This window comes from Musa acuminata, chromosome BXJ2-3, assembly GCF_036884655.1.
Source record: "Musa acuminata AAA Group cultivar baxijiao chromosome BXJ2-3, Cavendish_Baxijiao_AAA, whole genome shotgun sequence".
In the NCBI taxonomy this organism is placed as follows: Eukaryota; Viridiplantae; Streptophyta; class Magnoliopsida; order Zingiberales; family Musaceae; genus Musa; species Musa acuminata.
In genome coordinates, this window is record NC_088340.1 from 7869832 (window position 1) to 7895931 (window position 26100).

General features: G+C 39.0%; 3 protein-coding genes across 4 annotated transcripts; all 3 read left to right on the forward strand.

Moving 5' to 3' along the window:
- Positions 1 to 1383: 1383 nt before the first annotated feature.
- LOC135607197 (uncharacterized) lies at positions 1384 to 9082 on the forward strand. 2 transcript variants are annotated; one of them, XM_065098814.1, is made up of 4 exons: positions 1384 to 1978; positions 3816 to 4184; positions 4288 to 8803; positions 8899 to 9082. In XM_065098814.1, exons 1-3 carry the CDS (start codon positions 1799 to 1801, stop codon positions 8758 to 8760), a joined length of 5022 nt encoding a protein of 1673 aa, XP_064954886.1. In that variant the 5' UTR covers positions 1384 to 1798; the 3' UTR covers positions 8761 to 8803; positions 8899 to 9082. The 2 variants fall into 2 exon arrangements, with proteins under 2 accessions (XP_064954886.1, XP_064954887.1); XM_065098815.1 differs by lacking the exon at positions 1384 to 1978 and adding an exon at positions 2485 to 2814.
- Positions 9083 to 16273: 7191 nt separating this feature from the next.
- LOC135607198 (xyloglucan O-acetyltransferase 1-like) lies at positions 16274 to 17966 on the forward strand. Its single transcript, XM_065098816.1, has 2 exons — positions 16274 to 16606; positions 16690 to 17966. Exons 1-2 carry the CDS (start codon positions 16360 to 16362, stop codon positions 17802 to 17804), a joined length of 1362 nt encoding a protein of 453 aa, XP_064954888.1. The 5' UTR covers positions 16274 to 16359; the 3' UTR covers positions 17805 to 17966.
- A 1993-nt stretch (positions 17967 to 19959) lies between these two features.
- Positions 19960 to 20625, forward strand: LOC135607199 (MLP-like protein 423). The gene is made up of 2 exons (XM_065098817.1): positions 19960 to 20178; positions 20257 to 20625. The coding sequence occupies exons 1-2, from the start codon at positions 19998 to 20000 to the stop codon at positions 20526 to 20528; spliced, it is 453 nt and encodes a 150-aa protein (XP_064954889.1). The 5' UTR covers positions 19960 to 19997; the 3' UTR covers positions 20529 to 20625.
- Positions 20626 to 26100: the final 5475 nt, after the last annotated feature.

The window sequence follows — 26100 nt, forward strand, 5'->3', positions numbered from 1 at the left end:
CATTGCCATCACCACTGATGCTGGAACCAGTAGCACAGTGCTTATTGCCTTGTATGAAGCACCATGAACCTTCTTTCTTGATGATGATTGAAGGAAGATGACACTGAAACAAACAACCAAGTCTCTCCTAAGATATAATCCAGGAAGAAGAACAAGATTCTGTCAGGAATTCCAAGTAACTACAGAATGCTGTGACAAAAAGGAAGAACATGAGCAGCTGAAAGAATATATTCAAAGGGAAAATAAGAACCGATATTTACAGCAATGGATGTTGGGTTGTAGGGATCTAACTTGGCCTTACATCTATATTTTTGTACTCAGATGAACAAATAAACAAACCAAATGTAGCAGAAAAATAGCAGCACTTTTTAGATTATGTGTCACATCTAGAAAACTGGGATCTGATGATCCATCTAATGACTATGACTCAAACTACAATAATAATTTTAATTAATTTTTTTAAAACCAACTCAATAGTTATCCAGACAGATGCTTACATTTATTTCACTTGATCTTGTCCTACACACAATGACCAAAATAATAACAACAAATGATATTATATTATGCTCATAAAACTAATATTTTATGTCTAAAATATTAAATAATTATACAAATGATATCACTTTTAAGTCATGCTTTATCTGATATCATCGCATTTATTTTCATCTTGGTAAACCTTCATCTGATATCATCCCATATAAGCCATTCGACGTATTATTCCTTTTGTAGCGATCAAAATTCGAGACAGGATAGATCAGTATCTACAATGGGCTTCGGCTTAGCAGACCGAATCACCCAGCAAACCTTTCCGGGCTGACACGAACCCGAGGATTGGGTCTGCAAATTTGGGCCCCCGGCCTAACTCCCAAGATGAATTTTCTGGAAGATTTGATCATGATGAATCATCATCAATTATAAATCGTATTATTCCGGGAATTATCAATTAAAGTTGAAACCTCCATCCAAATCTAATTAACTTACTGATTAAAAGGTATTATTATCTTATAATAAATAGATTTAACATTATATCTACACTTATGTTAATGTCTGTATGAGTAGGTGTTAATTGTACTTGTGACGCATGACAATTAAAATCACTAATTCACTTACAGCATGTGAAAGATTTAATTGCATCGTTGCTGTTCCTTACGTGAATTAGGTCCATTGGATACGGATCCTATTTGGATCCGACCCGATGGCACCACAGCGTACCGAGGAAAGCGGGGGGTAAGTCTCGTGCGCATCGCACCGTGACATGATGGTTGGACGCGCACGTTAGCGCCGACCACAAGTCAAACGACCGCATCCGACCGCTGGCGCACGTTAGCGCCGCCCTCTCCGGCATCCAAGTTAACTGCGCCGCGTTCCCCTCGTCTCCCTCACGCCCCCTCTTTTTCTTCATCCCCTTCTCACGATCCCCCACGGATCGCATCCACTTCTTCCTTTCTTTCTCTTTCATCAGATCGCGAAACCCGCGACCCAAATCGCTCCACAAATACCCTCGATCCACCAGTCCCTGCGTCACGTTGTCTTCCTACCAGATTGATCGGTCCACCTCCCGATCTCTCCTTCAGCGTCGAGCTCGATCCGGCATAGTTAGGGTCTTTCTTCGCGCGTTCGTTTGTTGCGGGAAACCGCCGTGGAGGGGCTTGCAGACGGTGGATCTGAAGGCGGGTGTGGCGGTGGCGTGTTACTTGTTCTAGGGTTTGATTCGGTGGAATTATAGACGGGTAGAGTGGAGAGGAATTGATGGTTGGTGGCGTCGGCGGAGGGATCGGAGAGGGGACGATGAAAGGCTATGCATGGGCGGGAGGGTGAGGAGAGGAAACGGCGGCGGCACATGTGGCCGGTACCTGCGCCCGGTACAGCAGCATCAGCGTCATCGTCGTCATCAGCTCCTCCACCTTCTCTAGCTTTTCCGGAGAACCCCTCCTCGGAGTCGGATTCCTCTCGGTCCTCTAGCGATTCGTTCCTAAAGGTGTCTCCTTTCGTGTGTTTCATCCGTCTTTGTGCGTGAAATAGGGGGAAATTTTGACTCCCATTGGTCAAAATAATTTAGTTGTTTAATTCTTTTTTTTTTTTTGGACTTACGGTAAATTTCGTTAGTTTTTTGCCAATTTTATAGTTCTTATGGTGGCTTTGTTGATACTTTACTCGTTTTTCTTGATTATTCATTACGTTGTTTAGATTTGCAGCCTTGGACGTTATTCTTTTAATTAATTTGTGCTCCTCTGCTTTTTTTTGGCCTTTTCCTTGTGAAATAGACAAGATGGGGCTTTTGATAGATTTAACGTATTTCTTCCTAGAGAGTTATAATTTAAGCGGGCATTATTTTTTGAAGGAAGTTTTTAGTGTTTGTTGCTGTCGACCTGAAGGATCCTATTCCTGGTCAAGGATGAACTCTCAGACACAGATGGTGGATCGTAATAAGCATGTTATGTAGGTGGCTTCTTTTGGAACTTGATACATAACTTTGAGGTGAACATCTGGTATTTTCGTGTTGGAAATGGTTTTGAAATATGGTTTTGTTAAGCCCGATGATTCCTTCCTGGTGATATAGATAGTTCTTGGTGTTTGCGGTTATTGTTTTGATACTTATTAACCAAAATTTCCTGTCGAGATAGTCGAGCCTTATGTGGATACCAGGAGGATAGAATATTTTTAGCTATTTTTTGAGTTACATGAAACAGATTGGTCCTTGACCACATTTCTTTCATTGTTTCAATCATGTGGAAATTGGTTTCCTATGGATCCTATGCTATTTCAGTTATGAAGGTGTCTCCACTGATGGACAGCTCATGGCTCAAATTTAAGGTCTTATAACTCTTTCTGGTCTATCAATTAGAGATCCAGTTTTTGATTGGGCTCAATTGGTTTTCTATAATTGTTTTTATGGGACTGTTATAATACTAGATTCATGTGAAACACTGGAGGTCTGTTGTAATTTTAGCTTATCCTGATTCAGTGAAATATACAGGAGTTATATTTGTCCGGAGTTCCTTCTCTAAATCTATAGATTGTAATTAAAAAATATTATTAATCCTGCTTATCAATATAATCCTTTAGTCCTGCATCTGATATTTGTCTGCTAACATTTTCTTTCTTAGCATCGGTGGCAATTCTTGCTGTACTTTTAGTTCTGCTGCTGTCAGTTTTTCTTTGTTCAGAATCTCAAGATTTATGGTCATGCATCTCTGTCTTTTTGGTCAGTGTTTTTTTTTATAAAAGTAGTTGTAACCTTTGCTGCTTTGGAATGGGACTGTGTTAAGAGTTAGTAGAGTTTGACCTTTGCGGCATGAAAAGGCATATTTGCTTTATTCACAGTTTTGTATGTATGTTCGGTCATGTTTGAAATGTGGCTTCTAAAGAAGTATGCGTTAACCTGTCTTCAATATATCACACTTCAACATGTCTATATTTTTTTGCAAGAAATGCTCTATGATTCACATTAAGTTAATATCAAATTTTGTTAATAGCTGAAGGTTGCACACAACTATAATGTTTTACCATATTGTTAGATGCTTTTGAGAAGGTGAATGAAAACGTCATTCTTGTTGTTGTCATAGTCATGGCAGTTGCAAAAATGCATCAGACACTGTCTATACTTTTGTTTGGGGTAGTTCTTTTGAGTTCTGTTTTACTGTGAGTGTACTCTTTCGTTGCAAAATGTGGCAGACACTATCCATTCTTTTGTTTGGGGTAGTTCTTTTGTAGTTTTGTTGCACTATTAGTCTATGCTTTCGTGCTGTGGAACCCATGTTAATATGGTTCTCTTTTTTCTTTGCAACAGCCTGTTAATATTCTATATTTTGCAGGATGGGCGTAAAATTCGAGTCGGTGATTGTGCTCTTTTCCAGGCCGGCAATGCACCTCCTTTCATTGGAATAATTCGCTGGTTTACAGAAGGCAAGGAGGATCACCTTCGGTTATGTGTTAATTGGCTTTACCGACCTGCTGACATTAAGCTTGCCAAAGGTGTATTGCTTGAAGCTGCTCCAAACGAAGTTTTTTACTCCTTCCACAAGGACGTGATAACTGCAGCTTCATTGCTTCATCCTTGTAAAGTAGTGTTTTTACGTAAGGGTGTCGAGCTTCCAGCAGGGGTATCATCATTTATATGCAGACGAGTATATGACATTACTAACAAGTGCTTGTGGTGGTTGACTGATCAAGACTATATCAATGTGAGTTTTGCATGCTTTTAATATCTCTACTAAGGATCAGAACTTTTTTTCCTCTGGTGTTATTTTAGATTAGGTGCCTTATTGTTCACTTTTTTCTTCTCAGGAACGACAAGAGGAAGTAGATCAGCTTTTGGACAGAACTCAATTAGAAATGCACGCAGCAGTTCAGTCCGGTGGACGTTCACCTAAACCACTTAATGGTCCATCAAGCACACAACAGTTAAAATCTAGTTCAGAGAGTGATCATAATACTGGCCCTTCTCTCCCGTTTCAATCGAAGTTGAAGAAGCGAGACAGGAGTGATCAGGGCACAGAGCATATCAAGAGAGAGCGGTCTTCTAAACCAGATGATGGTGATTCATGTAAATCTGATAACATGATGAAGGCAGAATTAGTCAAAATAACAGAAAAAGGTGGACTTATAAGCACCGAAGGGGTTGAGAAATTGGTGAGCTTATTGCAGCATGATAGACCCGAGAATAAAATAGATGTTTCTGGTCGGATATTGGTTGCAAATGTGATTGCAGCCACTGATCGTTATGATTGCCTTGGCAGGTTTGTGCAGCTTAAGGGTGTGCCCGTCTTGAATGATTGGCTCCAGCAGGTGCACAAGTCTAAGGCTGGTGATGGTACTAGTCATAAAGAAAGTGATAAAGCTGTTGAGGAGCTTCTCTTGGCTCTTCTTCGTGCACTGGCTAAATTGCCTGTCAACCTTAATGCTCTGCAGGCTTGTAATATTGGTAAATCTGTGAATCACTTGCGGAGCCATAAAAATCCTGAAATCCAGAAGAAGGCTAGGAGTCTTATTGACACCTGGAAGAAACGAGTTAATGCTGAAATAACAAAGATCAATGATGCCAAATCTGTTGGATTAGGCCAACCTGTTTGGCAAGTTAAGTCAGGTTCTTCTGATGTTTCTCATGTTGGAAACAGACGATCTGGACCAACTGATGTGGTTTCTAAGAGCCCTGTAACTCATACTACATGTAAGTCTAGTAAGCCTGGACATTCAGATCCTATTGTGAAGTCACCTTCAGCAACACAAGGGTCTTCGAAAGCAACATCTATTGCAACTGGCTCAAAGGATTCACTTTGCAAAGCAGCTCATCACAGTGGGGGTACAGAGATGACACCAACAGCAGTCAAAGAGGAGAAGAGCAGTAGTTCCAGTCATTCTCAGAACAATAGCCAATCTTGTTCTAGTGATCATGCAAAAACAGTGGGTTCCTCATGGAAGGAAGACACGAGGAGTTCAAGTGCTGGGTCAATTAATGCTACTAAGGCCGCTGGTGCTTCATCCCGTCATCGAAGATCTAGCAACGGGGTTACTGTAACTAGTATTTCTGGAGTTCAGAAGGAAACTCATCCAAGTAAATCTGGTTCTCTCAACCGGGTTGCAACATTGGAAAAATCATCACAATCAGGACTGACATGTGAAAAACCAATTGATATGCCTGCTGTAGATCATGGAAATAACCACAGGCTTATCGTCCGGCTTCCTAACCCTGCTCGAAGCCCTGCACGAAGTGCAAGTGGAGGTTCATTTGATGATCCATCAATTTCCGGTAGCAGAGCATCCTCTCCTGGGTTCTCGGACAAACATGAGCACGGTGATCGTAGAGTGAAGCCAAGGGTTGATGCTTATCAATCTAACATTGTCATGGATGCTAATACAGAGTCATGGCTGAGCAATGATGTAAAAGAATTGCCAGTTGGAGCTGGAGGTGTTAGATCACCAGCAGCTGATGAAGAACACATCAGGAGTGTTGGGGAAACTGGAAAGGATACTGAGGCTCCAGGAGCTGCATGTTCATCTTCTGGAAATGAAAAGGGTGTTTCCTCGACTGAAACCAGGACAAGAAGTTCTTTAAGTTCTATAATTGCCTTGATTGAAAGTTGCGTCAAATACTCTGAAGCTAGTGATCCTTCAGCTGTTGAAGATGATGTTGGGATGAATCTGCTTGCTAGTGTGGCAACTGGAGAAATCTCCAAGTCTGACTTAATTTCTCCCACTGGCTCAGCTGGGGCATCACCTGGGTCCGAAGACCCATCTACAGAGGCCAAGTCAAGGTTATCAAGTGCTGATGATTTGGCCCAGAGTCATATTGAATTAGATGAAGCCGCAGATGCCGACTCCATTAAGAAAGGGAAGAGTGTCAATTCTATTTCAACTGGGGATGTTCCATGTCAGGATGGGACCAACTTTTTGGGAAATAGTGGAAATGATGTCTCCTTGCAGGATAATAAATTGACAGGTGAGGAGGCTGAACAATCTGCTTCTGGTTTGAGTTCTCACAAAACTAAAGACTCTTGTCCCATACCTAAGCCGAAACTCGAGGAAGAAAGAGATGGAAATTTTTTGGTGTCCAAGTCAGCTGGATTGGGGAAGTGGGATAATGATGGAGTCCCTCCACTCGAGGAAAAGCATATAACAGGTTTGGACAATTCTACTGATTGCAAGCTTAAAGAAAGAAGCTCAATGGCAGATGAAAGCAAACCTAGGGAATGTGCTCGTCAGAAGATTGGAGATGACAGTATATGTACCTTTGAGGTTGCTAACAAAGATGGATGTGATCATGACATTGCTGCTTCAGGTATCAAGATAGAAAAACTGGTCATTGAGGAATGTCAATCAGGCCTTACAGCAAAAGTAGTGCCTGAGGTTGCACCCCAATCTTGCCAGCAACAACCTCAGATGCCTGTGATTGTGGAGAGAAGTGATAATGATGCTATTTCATCTGGTGTTCCTGATGTTGCATATCCAGAAAATGCTGATGGGTCAAAGACTTGCAAGCCTGATAACCTGGGGGTCAATCACTTTGAGTCGAATGATATACATGAATGTGACAGCCTCAACCTGTCTAAACTTGATGAATCAGTTAGACTAGCAACCACCTCCTGCAGTACTGCTTGTGCAGCTGAAGATTTGAAAATAAAGGAGTCTCTTGAAAGTTTAACTGTGGGATCAGCCAGTCAAGAACCACCCTCAAGTTGTACAGCCCAAGAGATGGACAACCAATCAAAACCTGCTGGTTCTAGGTTCTCGGTGGCTTTTGCTGATGTGAAGGAGGATCTTGCATCATCCCTGGAGGCCTCTTCATTGGCTGTTAAAGCTGTGCCAGATGTTGCTAGTAAGCTTGACTTTGATTTGAATGAAGGCATCACCGGAGATGATGGAACCCAAGTTGAGACTTCTGTCTCTATTTCAACCGTGTGTTCCTCTATAGGTCATTTGCCCAGCCTGTCTCTGTTCTCAAATTCCATGTTGACCGGGTTGCCTGCTCCAATTACAGTAGCTGCACCAGCGAAAGGACCTTTTGTTCCACCTGAAAACTTATTAAAGAGCAAGGATGAGCCTGGATGGAAAGGCTCGGCCGCCACTAGTGCTTTCCGGCCAGCAGAACCACGTAAAGTTCTGGAGGTGCCACTCAATACTTCTGGAGTGTTGCTACCATCTGATTCTGCAGGAAAGCAGTGTCGTCCTCCTCTCGATATTGATCTGAATGAACCTGATGAGAGAGCTCTTGAAGACATGGCCACTCAGAGCTCTGCTAAGTCCATGGGCTCTGAGCTGGGGACAGTGGGCAATCTTGATGCACCTGGACGAATTTCTGGGGGACTTGATCTTGATCTAAATAGGGTCGATGAAGGTATGGAAAGTGGCCAGTTCTTAGTGAGCACCTCCCATAGGATGGAGGTTCCACTTTTTGCCGTAGGACAAGCATCAACAGAATTTCCTAATAGGGAGGCCAATATGTTAAGGGACTTTGATCTAAATAATGGACCGGGCCTCGATGAAGTTTGTGCTGAACCTGTAACGAGGAACCAAAATACAAAAAGCACTGGTAGTGTGCCATTCTTACCCGCAGTTGCTGGTGTCAGAATGAATCCTCCTGAATTGGGAAGTGTATCATCGTGGTTTCCTCCTGGTGGTTCTTATCCTGCTGTTGCTATACCATCCTTCTTGACCAACAGAGGAGAGCACCCTTACCCAATTGTTGCAGCTGCGGGAGGCCAAAGAATTTTGGGGCCAGTTACAGCTAGTGGTCCCTATGGGGGAGATGTTTACCGGGGCCCTGGGCTTTCATCATCTCCAGCCATGGCATTTGCTCCTGCTACGGCATTTCCTTATGCTGGGTTCACATTCGGGTCCAATTTTCCGCTTGCATCAACTTCGTTTTCAGGTGGATCGGCAACCTTTGTTGATTCTTCGTCTGGAGCTGGTTCAGGTTTCCCTGCCATTCCTTCGCCACTTGTTGGACCTGCTGGTGGCATTTTATCCAATTATCCGAGGCCTTATGCGATAGGCCCTCCTGAGGGTAGTGCCAGTGGTGGATCCGACAACAGCAGGAAATGGATTACATCAGCACTTGATCTTAATGCAGGTCCAGGAAATGCAGAAGGAAAGGATGACAGATTGCCCTTGCCATCGAGACAACTAGTTTCAAACTCCCAGGCTTTCATGGAGGAACAGGTAAGAATGTATGCGGTGGCAGGAGGGGGTCTGAAGAGGAAGGAACCTGAGGGAGGTTGGGATGCAGATAGATCTGCTTACGAGCAAATCTCATGGCAGTGAAGAGATTTTAGAAGCAGCAAATCAGTAGCAGTATCCAAATACAGTAAGCTGTCTTATGTTCTTGTTGTATATGGTGTGATTTGTGTTCATGAGTGGTCTATTCTAGACTATAATAAATGATTTATCCTTGTTTTGCAGGCACACACATATGTGGAATTCCTTGTATTGGTTTGCACTAAGTTATGCACTTAAAGCCGCATGTGTCCTGATGTTTCTTGAGGAATATGTGGAAATCTTTCAGAGGATTCTGAAACTTGCTGTATTTCCTGTAAATGTGGACACTCGTTGAAACAAATTTTCATTAGTTCAGCACTTTGTCTTACGTTGCTTTAGCATGTTCCAGCGTGTTTTCTGGGGAAACCCCTTGCAGGACGACGACATTACTTTTGTCGAGTCTTTTATCCATTGGAGCCACTGCAATCAGGTGCTTTCTTCTTTCAAAGGATGTTTATATGTTCATGATTGGTGGCTACTGCAGCTTACTATGCTGCCTGCCTTTGCTGCTTCATGGAGTTGACAATTTCTGCTATATGAGTTGAATAGTATGCCATCTGAGCACTTCAGTATCACTTTATTGAATTAATGCTATCATACGATTCTGTTGTCAAGTTTTGTCACTCGAAACTTAGTGGATCAATTGGCAGCCAGCAACTGCCTGAGTTGCATTAGTCATTCTTTCTCCCTTTCGAGTCGAGCATTTTAGTGCATGGGTCAGTGACTTCCATAATCTTTAGTACTCGTTAAGCTTCTTGTTTCATTTAGTTGGTGCATGAGAAGGTTGATGGTGTCTGTTCTGGTAACTGTTGGATCATTTATGTGAGCTGCATGTTTGTTCATGCGGCACCCCTGTTTGTGTTGATTCCGAGTCTTACCTCTCTCTCTCTGTCTTTCTCTCTCTCTCTCTCAGCAATCAAAACACTTAGGTTTATCTGACGCAATTGCTGTAATCTTAATTCCTTGTCTTTTGGCCATCTACTGTCGGGAGCTACATTGAATACGAGACAGACTGCATCGACACTGTCCGTCTTTTCGTCGAGCACGTGGAAGGCAAAGAAAGTGGCAGCGAAATCTACAAGGATGAGCATAGAAATCATCAACCACGGACAGAAAGCACTACACCCCCACGGCCACGGGCATCATCTGAGTCACCGTCGAAAGGCGAGTCCCATCGCCGGGCCCCCGGGGCAGACCACTTGGTGCGCACAAAAATGTGTCGACGAAGGCATGACAAAGACGAAGGACATGATGATGCCCGTGATGCGATACTTGTGTCTGCTTCACTACTTCATTTATTCCCTCCTGTCCCCTTCATGTCCTTCGCCTTCTGACATCCTCCAGCCATAAAGACAAAAGAAAGGGCGAGATAGAGAGAGATTGGTCCACCACGCAACACGACCTTCTTTCCCATCACATGTGGTGGAAGCCGGTGACGCGACGATGGGGCCGATCCAACCAAGGCTGATGGTGGATTTGTTTCTTGAGGGGGTGATGGGCTCACATGCAGACGTATGTCGGCTTCTCGGCATCAGCCACATGACCTGACGTTTGTGCGAGATCCAGATCTTACTTGCCGCGCCACCGTCACATGGCGGTGTTGGACGACCTGCACGCGTCTCGAGGCTACCGTTGCCTTCTGCCTTCTGCAACACGTTGGATGCACGGGTGGGGCAGCGGTGACGACAATGGTGCCATCAGCGGCATGGAAATGGGGCTTTGGATTCCGACATTGCATCAATCATAAATATCTTTTGACTGTCTATCTATCTATCTCTTCCTCCGTATGGACAATGTTATTACTTTTACATCATCTTCGTTCCATCTTTGCTTGCCTAGTCACATTTAGTCTTTTGACTCTGTTGCTTAGTTTTCCTTTGTGAAATCTTATCATGTAGTTTTATCGTTTTCATTCCATCGTGACTTTCTTTGACGGACCCATCACGAGGTCTCATTATTTTTTCCTCATTTTCTTCAACCTCATCATCATCTTTCTCTTCTTCGTGAGGTCTTATTGTTGTTGCCTTCATCACATTGATTGCCTCCGTCTCGGCATTTTTATCCTGTTGCTTCGATCGTGCCATCACCATGACGAAAGGAGAAACCGAACATAAAACGCTGTGGATGTTTGGTTTTGCTTGCAAGTTTTGCTCATCGCTTCAGCTTCCACGAGACCATAGGATGGTGTCTTCTGAGAGCTTCTTCTGTGGAGTTGCAGATCTCCTCTTTGCACCACGCAAACGCATACCATGAGAGCAATGAAAGGGGAGCAAGCTGGGAACGATTTGAAACAAAATCGACACATTTGTATCGTTAGAAAGTAGTATTGCAATCGAGAAGCACTCGTATCAAAGAAGCGTCCCATCTAACTTGTTGGATAACATTAGGATTCATTCTTAGAAAAAGGAAATTATATTGTAAAGTCTGTGATACAAATTGAAGAGCTGATCGATCAGCAGCAGCAGCAGCAGGAAACATAAAAGAGGAAGACTATCATCTACTGAAATGAGCCAAAGACCCCTCAATTCTCCCACCATTCCCTCAGAGCTTGGGGATATATATAAATAAAATCATTAGCAGCTATTAAAACCCTTAAAGTTGCGATGCTTATCATCATTACTATTAGTTTAACGATACTAGAAGGAGGTAGCTATAATACTGAGAAAGAACTATATATGCTAGTCAATCTCCTTCGTACCTACTTGAAAACAATCGAAATGGAAGCCTAAAATTTTCCTGAATAGAATCCTAAAAAATGAACAAAAAAGACATTGATATTATGATGAACATTCTTGGTTTACATAAAGTTTCAAAACATAATTATTAAGATCATAAATACTAAAAGACTATGAAACATTTCGACAAATCTCCTTTTAAATAGAAAACAATCTTGATTCATAAAGGATTTCATATTATAAATTTTAAGAGATCAAGATCGTGATTTCGATAAAAAATTATTCAAATTTAAATCATCAAAATCATTATCAAAATCCAAGAGATTCACAAAGATGATACAAATGGATTCATCAAAATCAATAAGATTGAGCAAAATAATTTTCAAGAATGTTTTCCTCTTTTCGATTGTTTCAAACATATAATTTTGTTTCACTTATGTCAAATAAAAACATGTATCATGTTTAAAATCGAAAGAGTAAGATTTATTACAACAAAGATCAGTAAGATACTTTCATTATGGTAAAAATCAATAATCCATAAATCGCAAGATTCATCATGAATAATTTCAAAATTTATTAAGCATGATCAATATGCATGATACTAAAATATGGTTTCAAAATGTTTAATATTTTTATTACACAATTTCATCATTATGCATCATTATATGCATGTGAGAATCTAAAAAAGAGATAATAGATGTATAGTTACAAGTAGACAGTTTATTCTAACATAATTTTTGAAAGAAAATTTTAATTCTGAACATAATCTTGAGCCACCAAATAACCCTCTAATTTATCTAACGCTCATCCAAAAAGTAGGGATAAGTGATGTGTTAATATACACTATTTATGGTGAGCAGAGACTTGAAGGAGTCAATGTCCAAATTCAAGTGTTTTTTTCAAATTTAATTTATAGAGAATAGGCAGCTTTTACTTATACAGAAACTCAAGTCAACTAACTTATTAGTTGACTTAGAGATGAAGCCCTATGAAGTTGGAATAGAGGTCAAAGTGTGAAATCCATTGAATGCTCAAGGAGAGTGTCTTTGAGGTCATCATAAAAATCAAAGTGTCTTTTGCTCCTACCCATTTCAAGAAGAGGGCTCTAATTTGTAGTAGGAAGAAGAAGACTCTAATTTTCATTTGAGTTGATTGTGCAAGTTTGGGGAAGTGGGAGGCATAAGATCCAATTCAGGGGATCAGATTGCAAAGCACAATCCAATTATTATGAACTGGTCAAGTGGAACAAGCAGAGTCCCATAGAATCAAAGATCAAAAGCTTCAGACAATTTTATTATTACTCATTTTGGTAGATTAGGCAGATCAAGTCTTAGGGGACTGAGGATGCTAACCTTTTTATAATAGATACATTTTTGTGGGCAGATTTGGCTCAAAGTTGAATGAATGAATGGCTTTTGTTTAAAAGAATGGAGCATTTTTCTTAGTTTAAGAAAATATTCGGTCCATTGCTTTTGGGATTGATAATTATATAATCAAAATTTTATATGATATTAGAGCATAGTATAAGTTTGAGTGTGATATCTATCTGTCTCTATTTGTTATGGTGTTTAATATAAATATACTTATGCGATGAGCTCTATCTATGTAAAGTCTATTTTTTTAAAATTAAAAAATATATTAAAACTTAAGTGTGAGAGTACAAAATGCTTGTGAGATCATATTAAAAAAAGCTAGAGAATGTGTGTAATCATAGATGATTTTTTTTTTCTTCCTTAACATAAATCAAATTATCATAAATAATGCGTTATTCTATTTAAATTATTAACTTTTGTATTTGTATAGTATGATTAAAAAAGATTAAAATTGATTTTCTTAATCATGTGGATAAGTTAAAAAAATTATAATCGTAATTCAATCTAGCTAGAATACTCATGATAGTCTCTATTCAATCTACGTATATTGCATTGGTGTTTATTATAAAACTTTATAATTCGATAACCTTCAACCCCACGAGGACATATCATCTTTATCTACACACTAAGTTATAATCTTCTTACTTAACATCATAACACGCTTCACATCAAAGTTTCTTTCTATTGCATACTCATTGACAATTTGTTTGAATTCTTCTAAAACCTAAAAATAAAAATAAAAACATTTATCTTAAATCATATAATTCTTACAAATAACAAAAATAACATTTATGGAAATATTATGGATCTTTTATTTATTTTTTTAAAAAATAAATTTTTGGGTATAAAATCCTCATCTTCCACATATGGAACCAAAAAATTTTAATATCAAATCATCATCTTCATATGTCTCGAAGGCTAATACTAACTATCTCTATCATATTTGGCTCTCCAATACGGTCCTATGTATATATAAACTCATCAACAAATTCATAACCATATATATATATATATATATATACATATGTATATATATATACATATGTATATATACACATGTTCGTTGATCAATTTAGTTTCGGTAATATCATCACTATCTTTATTTTCATTTGAGAAACATATATCATTCAAGACTAATGTTTATCATAGATCAATGGTTAAGCTAGTACTTGATTATTTTTATCCCCAATAAGAGTGATATTATTATATTTCAAGACTTGTGTCCGCTTGGACACTTAAATAGAGAGAATAGAGAATTAACCATTAAATGGAGAATACATAATTCAGAAGAGCATCATCCCCATAAACACATATAGAGACAAAATACACAAAGAAAAACAAGTAATAGAATTAGTTGGGGACATTTGGATCATGGATTCCAAAAAAGTTTCTAAAGCATATCTTTATAGTGTTTTGATTCAGTGTTTACACTATCTTTATTCGAATTTATAAAACTCTGTAAAGGTAACATCAAAACACTATACATGGTACATTTTTAAAATTCTTTCATTCATTATAGTGCATACCATAAACACAATTATACTAAAATATCATTTGCATCATGAATTATAAATATGTGATTAAAGTATATGGTTACAATGTTTTTATGAAGTGTTCATAGTGTTTTCTTTTTCTGAGTTTCTAAAATACTATAAAGATAACATAAAAACATTGTATAAGAAATATTTTTGTAATTCTTTCATTCATGACACTACATTATTTGCATAATAGATCAAAAAAGTGATTAAAAGATTTAGTTACGATGTTTCTATAAAGTGCTTATTATAACATCCCTGATTAGTACCACGTTGAAAGTAGGTAAGATTACGATTAGCTTATAAGGGTCTGATGAGTATATTAATATCACATTCAGCGTATTTTAGTCAGGAGTTTAGACCAAACGAAGTTGATAGGCTAATTAACTTATTAAACTCGGATCGTGTGACATTTGGTATCAGAACCGACCTAGCATTTGGACATGATGAGAGAAATATTTTGATCAGTAGTTTAGACCAAACGAAGTGGCTAGACTAGTTAGCCCATCAGGCTCGGGTCGTGACACTTATAGTATTTTCGTAATTCTTCCATTCATTATAATATATATATATATATATATACCATGGATTCGAAAACAGCGATTAAAAAGATTTCGCTATAGTGTTTTCATTCGTATTTCTAAAACACTGTAATAATAACATAAAAATACTGTATAGGAAATATTTTTATATTTTTTATTTATTACACTATATTCTGTATACACAATGGTCTGATGACATTAAAAAACGATTAAAAAATTTCGTTACAGTGTCTTCAAATATGTTTATTTATATAATAAAGAAGATGTATTCATTACAACTGTGAAAGAAAATTTCAAATTAGATTTTTTTTTTTGTGGTCTTCTTATAGAAAAAGGTAAACATTATTTCATTGCTCATGAAGAAACAATTACCTCACCATTGATGCACATTATTTTTAGTAAGCCATATAACATAATATCACATAATTTTATTATAATATCATGCATTAACAATATGCCAATTTAGTATCATATAATGCCATACTATATATAATAAAATTATATCATTAGAATAATGCCATTATGATGCTTCTTAAACCAGTGGTTTAGAATTAGATCACAGATCTAAATTATGATCCATTTCTTGTGCCTGATTTGAGTGAGACATATAAAGCCCATTGGGCCACCCAAAATAGGCCCATATGGTGCCCAAGTACTAATGTTTCATCCGAGATTCCAGTTTAGTTTTGGATGGGAGATTTATGAGATGCCAAAGCATTTTCTTGTATATTTATTATTCACGCTTCTAATATCAAATAACGTACGATTTTATGTCGAGATATTATAATGTTTCACGAGTGATAAGTTTCATATCTGAATCTACATGTGTTATATATATATATATATATATATATATATATATATATATATATATTATTTTTTTAAATATATAATTTTACTGTATATCTACAAATACTACACTCATTACTCTTACCTATATTATAGATATTAATGAGTCATGGAATGCCATTACTACCAGTCGTGGCACATCGTGGTAGATTCTGGTCAATCTAATGACACCGAATTCCGCACTCGACGTGCCACCCAATTGGCCGAAGCTTCTGTCGGTGGAATGGGAAAGCAATTTGGGCAGACACGTGTTGATTGGGAACAAAAATTTCAATTGCCATTATATATATATATATATATATAACAAATTAGGTGATATCTCTCACTAGAAGTTTTTGATAAATTGAAAATAATTATTATTAGTGCGAGTGATGTCTTCAGCAGGAAATAAAATAAATTTATGAAAAATAAAATGGAAAAAAAATGGAGAGAGTAATATGCAAAAATAAAAGTAAAACAAGGGAAAGACAGGACATGGGCCCCAACACATGGGACATTATTATTTAGTAGTGCTATTGACCCAATCATGTCGCCTCTGCACTGGCATTTGTCACCTTCTCCTCTTTCTTCTCCACCTCCCCAAGCTTCCCTTAATCTCCTCCCCATCATCCACCACAACCCCAACACAGGAATGGGCACACACCTCTACCACCATCACAACACCCCCAAAACCCATCATCTCCTCCTCAAGAAGCTCATCATTTGGGCTCTCTACACCATCATCCCCTTGGCTCTTCTCCACTTGTACCTCTTCCCTCTCTTTTCTCCCCCTCCCCAACCAAACGCCACTCTCTCGCCCTCCTCCTCCTCCGCCTCTTCCACCACCACCACCACCACTTTCACCTCCTCCTCCTCCTCCTCCTCCCCCTCCTCCCAAGGTATACCAGCTTCACTCTTCTTTCTATCGTGGGCAGATGTCATGACACTGATCTGTTTGTGTGTGGTTTTTGCGATTCTGCAGCAGGAGTAGCTGAGCTGAAGAAGCGGCCGAGCAGGCCCCGGTGCAACTACTCCGATGGCCAGTGGGTTCGACACTCCGGCGAGCCTCGTTACAGTGGCACCGGCTGCAAGACCATCAAAGAAGGGCAGAACTGCATGGCGCATGGCCGGCCCGACACCGGCTACCTCCACTGGCGGTGGCAGCCGAAGCAGTGCGCGGTCCCAGCCTTCGACCCAGCCGCGTTCCTGCGGCTGATCGAGAACAGGCACCTGGCCTTCATTGGCGATTCCATGGCCCGGAACCAGCTGGAGTCCCTCCTCTGCCTCCTCGCCACCGCGGAGGAGCCCGAGCTGGTCTACCGCGATGGCGAGGACAATAAGTTCCGGCGGTGGGTCTTCCGCGGCCGCAACGCGACCGTGTCCGTCCTCTGGTCGCCCTTCCTGGTGAAGGGATTGGAGAAGTCGGAGGCGACGGGGCAGTACCACAACAATCTGTACCTGGAATCCGTCAACGAGCGGTGGGCTTCGGAGTTGGATGGGATGGACGTGGTGGTCTTCTCGGTGGGGCACTGGTACCTCCACCCGGCATTCTACCACGAGAACGGGGTCGTTCTCGGCTGCCACCACTGCCCGGAGTTCAACTACACCGAGATCGGCTTCTTCGATGTGTTCCGCAAGGCACTCAACACCACTCTCAGGGAGGTCAGCAGAAGACACGATTCGTCACCAGGCACTTCCGAGAAGCTCGTGGTGCTGACGACCTTCTCCCCGGCGCACTTCGACGGGGAATGGGACAAGGCCGGGGCGTGCCCGAAGAAAGAGCCATACAAGGAAGGGGAGAAGGAGATGGAGTACATGGACGCCGAGATGAGGAAGATAGAGGTGGAGGAAGTGGCCGCGGCGGCGGAGAGGGGAGGAGGAAAGGGGCTGAGGTTTGAGGCGTTGGACGTGACCAAGATGGCACTGATGAGGCCGGACGGCCACCCGGGGCCATACATGCATCCCAATCCTTTTGCCAATGGAGCGCAGGAGAGGATGCAGAATGACTGTGTGCACTGGTGCTTGCCGGGCCCAATTGATTCATGGAATGAGATACTACTGGAGATGATGAGGAGATGGAAGGGTGAGAGCAAATGAAGCACTTCCCATCACTTCCATTCCAAGTCAGAATCATTCTTTCTTCTTGTTTGTTTCTTGATCTGTTTTTGTTTGAGGCTAAACGATGAGAAGTTAGCAGAAGTACTGAAAGAGTTGTGCAAGTTAATGTGGAAGATGATACAAAGGGGTGAATTCAGCTTAGACAGACCCATTTTTTGTGTGTTTTGTTACTAAAAGCTTGCTTGTTATGAATCAAAGAAGAGGATACTGAGAGAATTCATGAACACATAACATATGCTTAGATCTTACCAGGGAAGATTTTAGATTTAATGCTTTTTCTTTGGTCAAAAGCTGGTAGACTATGGACAGTTGGAGTGCAAAAAGATTGTGTTGTTGCTGTCAATGAGAGAAATGTGAATGTCTCTGCTTGGAAAAAGATCAGATGAAGACCAGTACTGGTTCTTGGTGTTCCCTTGTTTAGATTGGTAAATGGAAATTGGAGGCCAGTTGGTGCCCCATCAAGAAGTTTCTTTTGAAGCTCTTTAAGTCCACACCATGGATCATCAAATAATATACTTGGTGGAACTTTGAGTTTTTATGTTGGGGGCAGTACTTTTTGATCAAATTCTTTGTTGAAACTTGAATTTGTTCAAGTTGAAAAAAGATTGGAGTGGATTTCTTTATGTATGATTTATAGTGTTAGGAGTTCTATTGGCAATCATATTGATGTTGGGCTTCAGATTTCACTCAGAAAAGATGTGTTGTTTTCTGATCTTTGAACAACCAGCTGGCATCCCATGTGAAGGTATCATGAAAGTCATGCCTTTCTTATGTCATAGAATAATTATGGTAGCTTCAACCATGGGTCATTTGAAAGATATTTCAATGAACAAAGATGATATATATAAAGAAGAAAAGAGAAAAGAAGATTAATATAAATAGAAAAACACACTAGTTCATAAGCAAATTCCAATACTAGCAAAATATATGTGTGCCTTCAGAGAATAAGATTAAAATGATTTCAAGGAAGAAGTGCAAACTAAGTTGTAAGAACTAGTCACCATAATTGAGTGTAAATTGTAAGATAGGAAATGAAACTATGCTTCTCTACATGACAAAATAGACCTTCTTGTATGAAAAGAAAACAGCTGTGTCAGATGGCAAATGAGATCAGTTCATATATGCTTCTTATCATTGAAATTTCTGCTTCACAGTGAGCTGTGCTTGTATCTGACTTGGCTTTTGCTTCCTGACAGTAACTCTTTGTGAAACTGATAAGTAAACATTATACTCCAATTTGATTCTTTAATCTGCTGCATAACAAGGATAGAACTTGGCTTGAAGCAGGATTGATTTCATTCACAGTTTTCTATCTTCTGTAGCTTCCTCCTGATTCATCTTCTGAAATGGATGAGCATTAAGGATTTGAAAGTGCATAGTATGGTTAGTGATGCATTGTTTTGATGTGTCATAACATCCTGTCACTGATCACAGTGGGGAAGGGTTGCCTTCCTTGAGAACTGTTCTCAGTTAATGATATGACCTACTGCAGTAAAAGAAAACCTAATTAAAGAAAACAGGATTAACACATCTCAGCCCTTCTTCAGGCAGAACAGCTAAAACTTGGACTGAGCTGTGGTTGCTTTCAAGGAGAAAACCCATTCTATGCTTTGTTTCCAGTCAATTATTCCACAAGAATATATAGAGCTTAGTATTCAGATACACACACACAGTTATATTGAAGTACATAATAATACAGTGAGCAATAAATAATACAAAACTATTCTTAATCTTCTATTAATTTTTATCTCACAAATATATAACTTTTTGAGTATTGATTGATTAGTAGAACTAATCATGAATAACATACATTGAATTGGAAATTAATTCAACTTAAAATCTAAGATGTTAAATTATGGATAAAACTTTATATATGTTTTATCATCTGATTATTTTCATCCTTTTTCTTCCAGATGAATATTTTTCTGATGTCGCTGCTTGAACAAACTTCCTCTGCTCATAAATAGCCGAAGCCATGAATGCAGTCTACGTTTGTGATCCAGATCTCATGCTTCACAGAAATCCACCGACCGGGCATTCAAGAGCAAAGTGAAGTAGGTGGCAGCTGATGAGCCTCTTCAATGAGCAGTGCAAGCAACCGGAGCTCACACTCCCCCCTGCTTCCACTATATCTGCACTCCTCTACTGCTTCATCCCCTAGCATCATCATCCATGGCCTCCACGGCTGAAGTGTTAGTGGCGGTGAAGTCCTCGCCGGACAGGTTCTGGGAAGCCATCCGCGGCTCCACCGAGCTCTTCCCCAAGGTCTTCCCCGAGCAGTACCAGAGCATCGAGATCGTCGAGGGCGATGGCCGCAGCGCCGGCACCGTCCGCCTGCTAAAATACGCCCAGGGTGAGCACCCACCAATCCCAACCCCAGTCGGTTGTCCTCGTCGTGATCCACCGTGAAAGAGTTGTTGGGTGGGTGCAGGAGTTCCACTGGTGACGTTCGCCAAGGAGAAGATCGAGGAGGTGGACGACGCAAGCAAGCAGGTGTCGTACAGCCTGATCGACGGCGAGCTGGTGAGCTACTACAAGAACTTCAAGGCCAGCCTGAAGGTGGAACCCAACGGCGACGGCAGCCAGGTGAAGTGGTGCATGGAGTACGAGAAGGCCAACACAGAGGTCCCTGACCCGGACCTCGTCAAGGAGACGGCGACCAAGACCTTCAGTGCCTTGGATGAGTACCTCGCCAAGAACTAGGAATGCTAAGAATGCTATGGCAGTGAGAATAAAGCCAAGAACGACATGCCTGTGTCATGGCCGTGCTCGGCAATGGGATCTTCTGGTGTTGGAATCATCAGCTGTGTGCTCGTCTTTGGATCAAAACTAAAAACAATGGAACTGATTGAAAGAACAACTAAAATTTCAGTCACAAAGAAAAGGTTTGGATCAGATCATATAGGTAAAAAAAAGTTAGTAGATTTAATGAAATCAAAACAATAATAAATATGTCATATTCTACTTAAACGGGGAGAAGATGTTCAAGTTTTTCTCTCCCAGTTCTAACATCATCTTCCATTTGAGTCCTCTCTGCTCCTAACGAGCAAGCTTCCAGTAGTGGTACTGTGACATCGACCAAATCTCGATTGATCTCTAAATTTCTAACATGTCAATTGTTATAGAGAAAATTCATGCCGATATGAAGTGCATCAGATCATACAGAGGAAGCAAAGAAATCACTAAATGTTGCAACAAATTGACAGAGCCACAATCTTGTTCTGGAAGATCTTTATGGCTTCCTCCTACCAAAGTGATCATGAAAACAACCAAACGACTGGTTTTTCCACACAAAGTTACTGTGCATTGCTGAGGGTTTGTTGAATAGAAGGACAAGAGTAATAGCCATGGGTCCATGCTCAACATGAATTATTGAAGTAACAAAGAGACTTGCCATTTTAACTAGTTCAAAAATGAGTCAAAGAATAGAGAAAAGCTAACACAAAAGACTGATGAATCTGTAAATTTATGAGTAAAAGGTTGTAATATCACTATTGGAGGAGTGCCTTCTTTATCTTTGCTCTTCTTTTACAATCTTCTGTAGTCTGAGAGACATGACATTGCTGAGGACAAGTGCCAGTAGAAGACTACATAATGCATAGGCTTTGTCCATAAATTTCTTGTGGTGGAGGCCTTCTTTGCTTGTTACTATCAGAACCTAATATTGAACAGGGTGAGCCAAATTTTTGCCATACTTGCTGCCTGAGCATATAATATGTTGGGGAGCTTATGAATTCCAACCAAATGAGAATCATAGCTTGGTTAAAATATCCCATATCAGATTGATTTTATATACTACTTGAGATGGCCACAACATCTCTTACTGAGATGAGGTAGATTGACATGATAATTACTCAAATGAAACTCTATCAATACCCCTTCTTCTCTTACTGTCCCTTATTTAGGAACATGTATGCATGACCCTGTCCTTGGCAAAGCTGGCTGTACTCTTGGATGGATGACAACTTTTGCTACATGTGTTTGGCAATCTATGGCTATCAGGGAGAGGAGTCACAGGATCATGCAGGTGTAGGGTCAAGAGCATGGAGGTGATGTTCACTAGACTTTGGATCATGTGGTGTTGTCTCTCCCTTCCATGATCATGTGATGTTCCTTTATTTCGAAAGGTCAAGATCAGGGACATTAAAGTTGTTATCACCTCCGAAATCACTCACTGGCCACCATGCAATCCCAGAAAACAGGACAGAATCTGCCCCATTTCTAGTGGCTCAGAGACATCTCTTCTTAGATGGTCCAAAGACAAAAGTTCATCACAATGCATTGCACATCAAAGATTGACTAGTATGACAACAACATTATGATCCTACCAAAAATAATAATGGAGAAGAAAAAGAGCATTCCTTTAGACTTTTGATATATTTTCAGTTCTATGTGTTTTCATCTTGTAAATTATGCAGATGATTGTGATGGAAAGAAGGTTCTCTTCAACTATTTTGAAGCCTTTTATTTGTTCTTTGGCTAATCCTGAATCATCCTTTATATGAACTCAAGCATAATTAGATTATGCTACTCCATCTACTAATGATATATATGTGTGAATTATGCATGGATATCATACACACCTCTTTCTCCCTACATTTATATGCACACAATTCATTAAGATTTTTGTACATATATGAAGACAGATGCCAAATGAATATATCATCTGCGCTCTTTACTACTCTACGGAATATTTTGACTATTATCATGTCATTTCTTAAAGGCATAAGTGCAGATTCCTTGATGGTGATAGAGAAAGAGAGAGACCTCTGTTGGATGGAAGCACCTCAATTTTTATTTCTGAACATTGCTCATTCAGTCTACATTTTTTTTATTTGTCCTCCCTCTTAGTTATTCCCTAGATTAGATCTCCTTCTCATTAATATATATATATATATATATATATATATATATATATATGTATATATTTATATGTATATATATATATATATGTATATATATATGTATATGTATATGTATATGTATATGTATATGTATATGTATATATATATATACATATATATACATATATGTATATATATGTATATAAATATGTATATATATACACATATATGTATATATATACACATATATATGTATATATATACACATATATATGTATATATATACATATATATATATACATATACATATAGGTAATTGGAAACATTTTTAACTGTGGTATTTGATTGCTGCTTATTAGTGCTATGATGAGATAAGATTGAGGGAATTAATGCATAAATTGCAAGACATCTGCATGGCAGAGGCCATAGTTGTCTCCAGGAACTGTAGCAGTTTCCAAAGTAAAAATTTCCCATTGGAATGTGTTGCAGGAATCTCGAAGTAGATATAACTATTTTGCATTGAATTTGTTCATACTAAAATGATCTACAAATTTGTTCAGGAACACCATCAGACACTTCAAGAACATAATAGAGAAATTTGGATAATTTCAAGTTAAGAAAACTTATTCTTAATGCTCATGGACTTGATTATTTCAAGATCAATATAAAGTTCCACCATGAACTGAAATAAGTGCTTGGGCACATAAAACTGCAGTATGATTCTACTTTGTAACTCATTGCTGGATGGCACTTCTTTGATCTCCTCAGAGGAGGTGTCATGTTCAACTTTAGGTTGGTGTTTCCGCAGCATTTGATGACAATCAACTTTTTGATGGTGCTTCAATTATAGTTCATTAAGATAAGAGAGAGATTGAGAGCTCTAGCTATTTTATTTAACTCAGTAGTGGAACCACACATCATTGTTTAAGATCTAGGCAGATTGATTGAGGACAAACAACCACCATCATGTGTGTCTCAGCCTCCAAATAGATTATTTCAGACATCTATGCATGGGGCTTATTTTGATTACATCAGACCAACCTGAAGATGATTTATAGACAAAATTAACTGGAGTTGCTCCAAAACTTGCTTTGTCATGCCACATGAACAGGATATTTGACTTCAGATTCCATGATGAATGCATTAGTTGAACTTGAGATGTAGCACATATGTCAGTGATGATATGTAGTAAGAGATATGCAAGAAAGTTCAACTTATTTTAATGATTCATATTATCAAGACCACTTTAGTTGTGTGAATTTTTCTGTTTGATCTCTTCAGTATGATTGATCCAGAAAAAGTCTACAGATCCGTCACCTGATCTAAATTCATTCAGGCTTAGGTTGTTGAGCTGTCTTGATTGCTCAAACTGGTTTGCTGATCCTGAAATCCAATTGCAAAACAAGTTGCAGACAAGCCTGCCTTGCTTTCATCATTATTTGGATCTTGAAGTTGTCTGAGAACTCTTTCTGTGTTCAGCTTCTGTCATTTGATAGGGACATGCACCTTCACAAATAATTCCATGAATTTTTCTATCTTGTATCAATTAGTTCCCACAATTACCATGAATTCATTTCGCATCCACTTATTTTTTTATATAATCTTTCTCTCTCAAGAAATTTTTTGTAGGCTTGAACTAAAGGACAAAGTGACAAGGCATGGACACATGATTACACTATAATCACTAAAGTACTGGTTGTGGTTGGTGGAATCTCTCGGCTGCATTTTGTGCCATCAAAATTCCAGGGTGAAGCCTTTCAGATTTCAATTTCTTCTTGACCAAGAGAGAGGGTCAATGGCCATCCAAATACTCCAAAAACAAGCCGAAAAATGTCGACATCGGATGAGATTACTGTTGCTGCAATGATTGTATTCAGCTACTTAATATTCTAATTCTCCATTTGGATTGATAATTATCTTGCCAAGTGGAAGAGGTAAAGTTGGCCATCTATTCATTGTTTGGAAGATGACATACAGACTAGCTAGAAACCACACATAGGTGTTTGGTCTCTCTTTGTGGTCTCCTTTCAACGATGGTGACATAGAGGGGAAGGGACTGATTCATCATGCAACTTGTGGGAAGGGTGCTTGGTGGGCCAGACACAGATCTTTCACATAGGAGAAGAAGATATGGGTTGAAGAGTTCATGCAAGTTGCAGCAATCTACAGATATCCACCCTGTGATAAGTCCTACACTCTGTTTCACCCTTGCAATTCATAGAGAGAGTAAATTGGATAAGAAACTACCACATCAAATAAATAGGAAGCAAATCCTCATTTCTCTTTCATTCACTCAGTAGGCAACATGAACAAAACTTTCAGACTGCTGCACTCCACAAATCTGTACTTCAAAGATGATACTGAATCTTACAAGTAACAGCATGCAGCATAACTCATGAAATCTACAGTATATTTTTCTCATGCTGTTCTTGCCGTAAGTTTGCATATGAACTTGCAAACAAGCTATATACTTGTTGATCACCACTACAACTCATGAAAGCTACAGTAATACACCTGCTTAAAACAGGAAAATAAAATAAAATAAAAATCAGTGGGAGGTGTCAAGTACAAGTTGCTTTTTTTTTCTCATCCTGTTTTGGCTTTGAGTTCTATACTTTTTCATCCCAGTCTTCACCACTTAGCCTAAATAAAATTTGTGATAAAAATGAAAGGAATCCTCATTCGCAAATGCTGTGAATGCTGTTTTATTATTATTATTATTATTATTATTATTATTATTATTATTATACTGTCACTACTTGTAATAAATGCAGGCCAAGTTGCTGAAAAGACATAAAAGCTAAAGAACAGAATAGTGCATGAATTTTTTTTCTAATCATGGTTTTCTAATGATGACAAAATCTTAATGGTAGATAATAAGCTAATGATTTCTGTTTTCGTCTTATATTAATTACCCTTATGAAAAAAAAAAAGATAAATAATACATTAATCAGTTGAAATAGTATTACATATTTATGTCTCACAAGTATCACTCTCATTAGTATCCATCCAAATAAAATTAAATACAAACCATGGTTATCATTATGAATTTGAGTTTTTATCATTTTGTAAAAATATTGAACACCTAAAAAACATTTATTATTCTCATGAATTATTTTATTTCTTTTTCTTTTCACTCCACGTTTTCATCTTTGTAAAAATTATGTAATTTACGTTAAGCTTAAGTTTAGATGAGTAAATACAAGGATAGGATATATATATATATATATATATATATATATATATATATATATATATATATATATATATATATATATTATATCCTTGGATTATGTTTGGGCGCGTCAGTGACGTGGCAATTTCTCCACACAAAAACCTAAGCGTGACTGCATAGAAGACTTGGCCCGCTTGTGGGTCCCACCTTGTTTGACGCCTGCGACCTTACTGCCTACGATCTATCGTTGATCTTA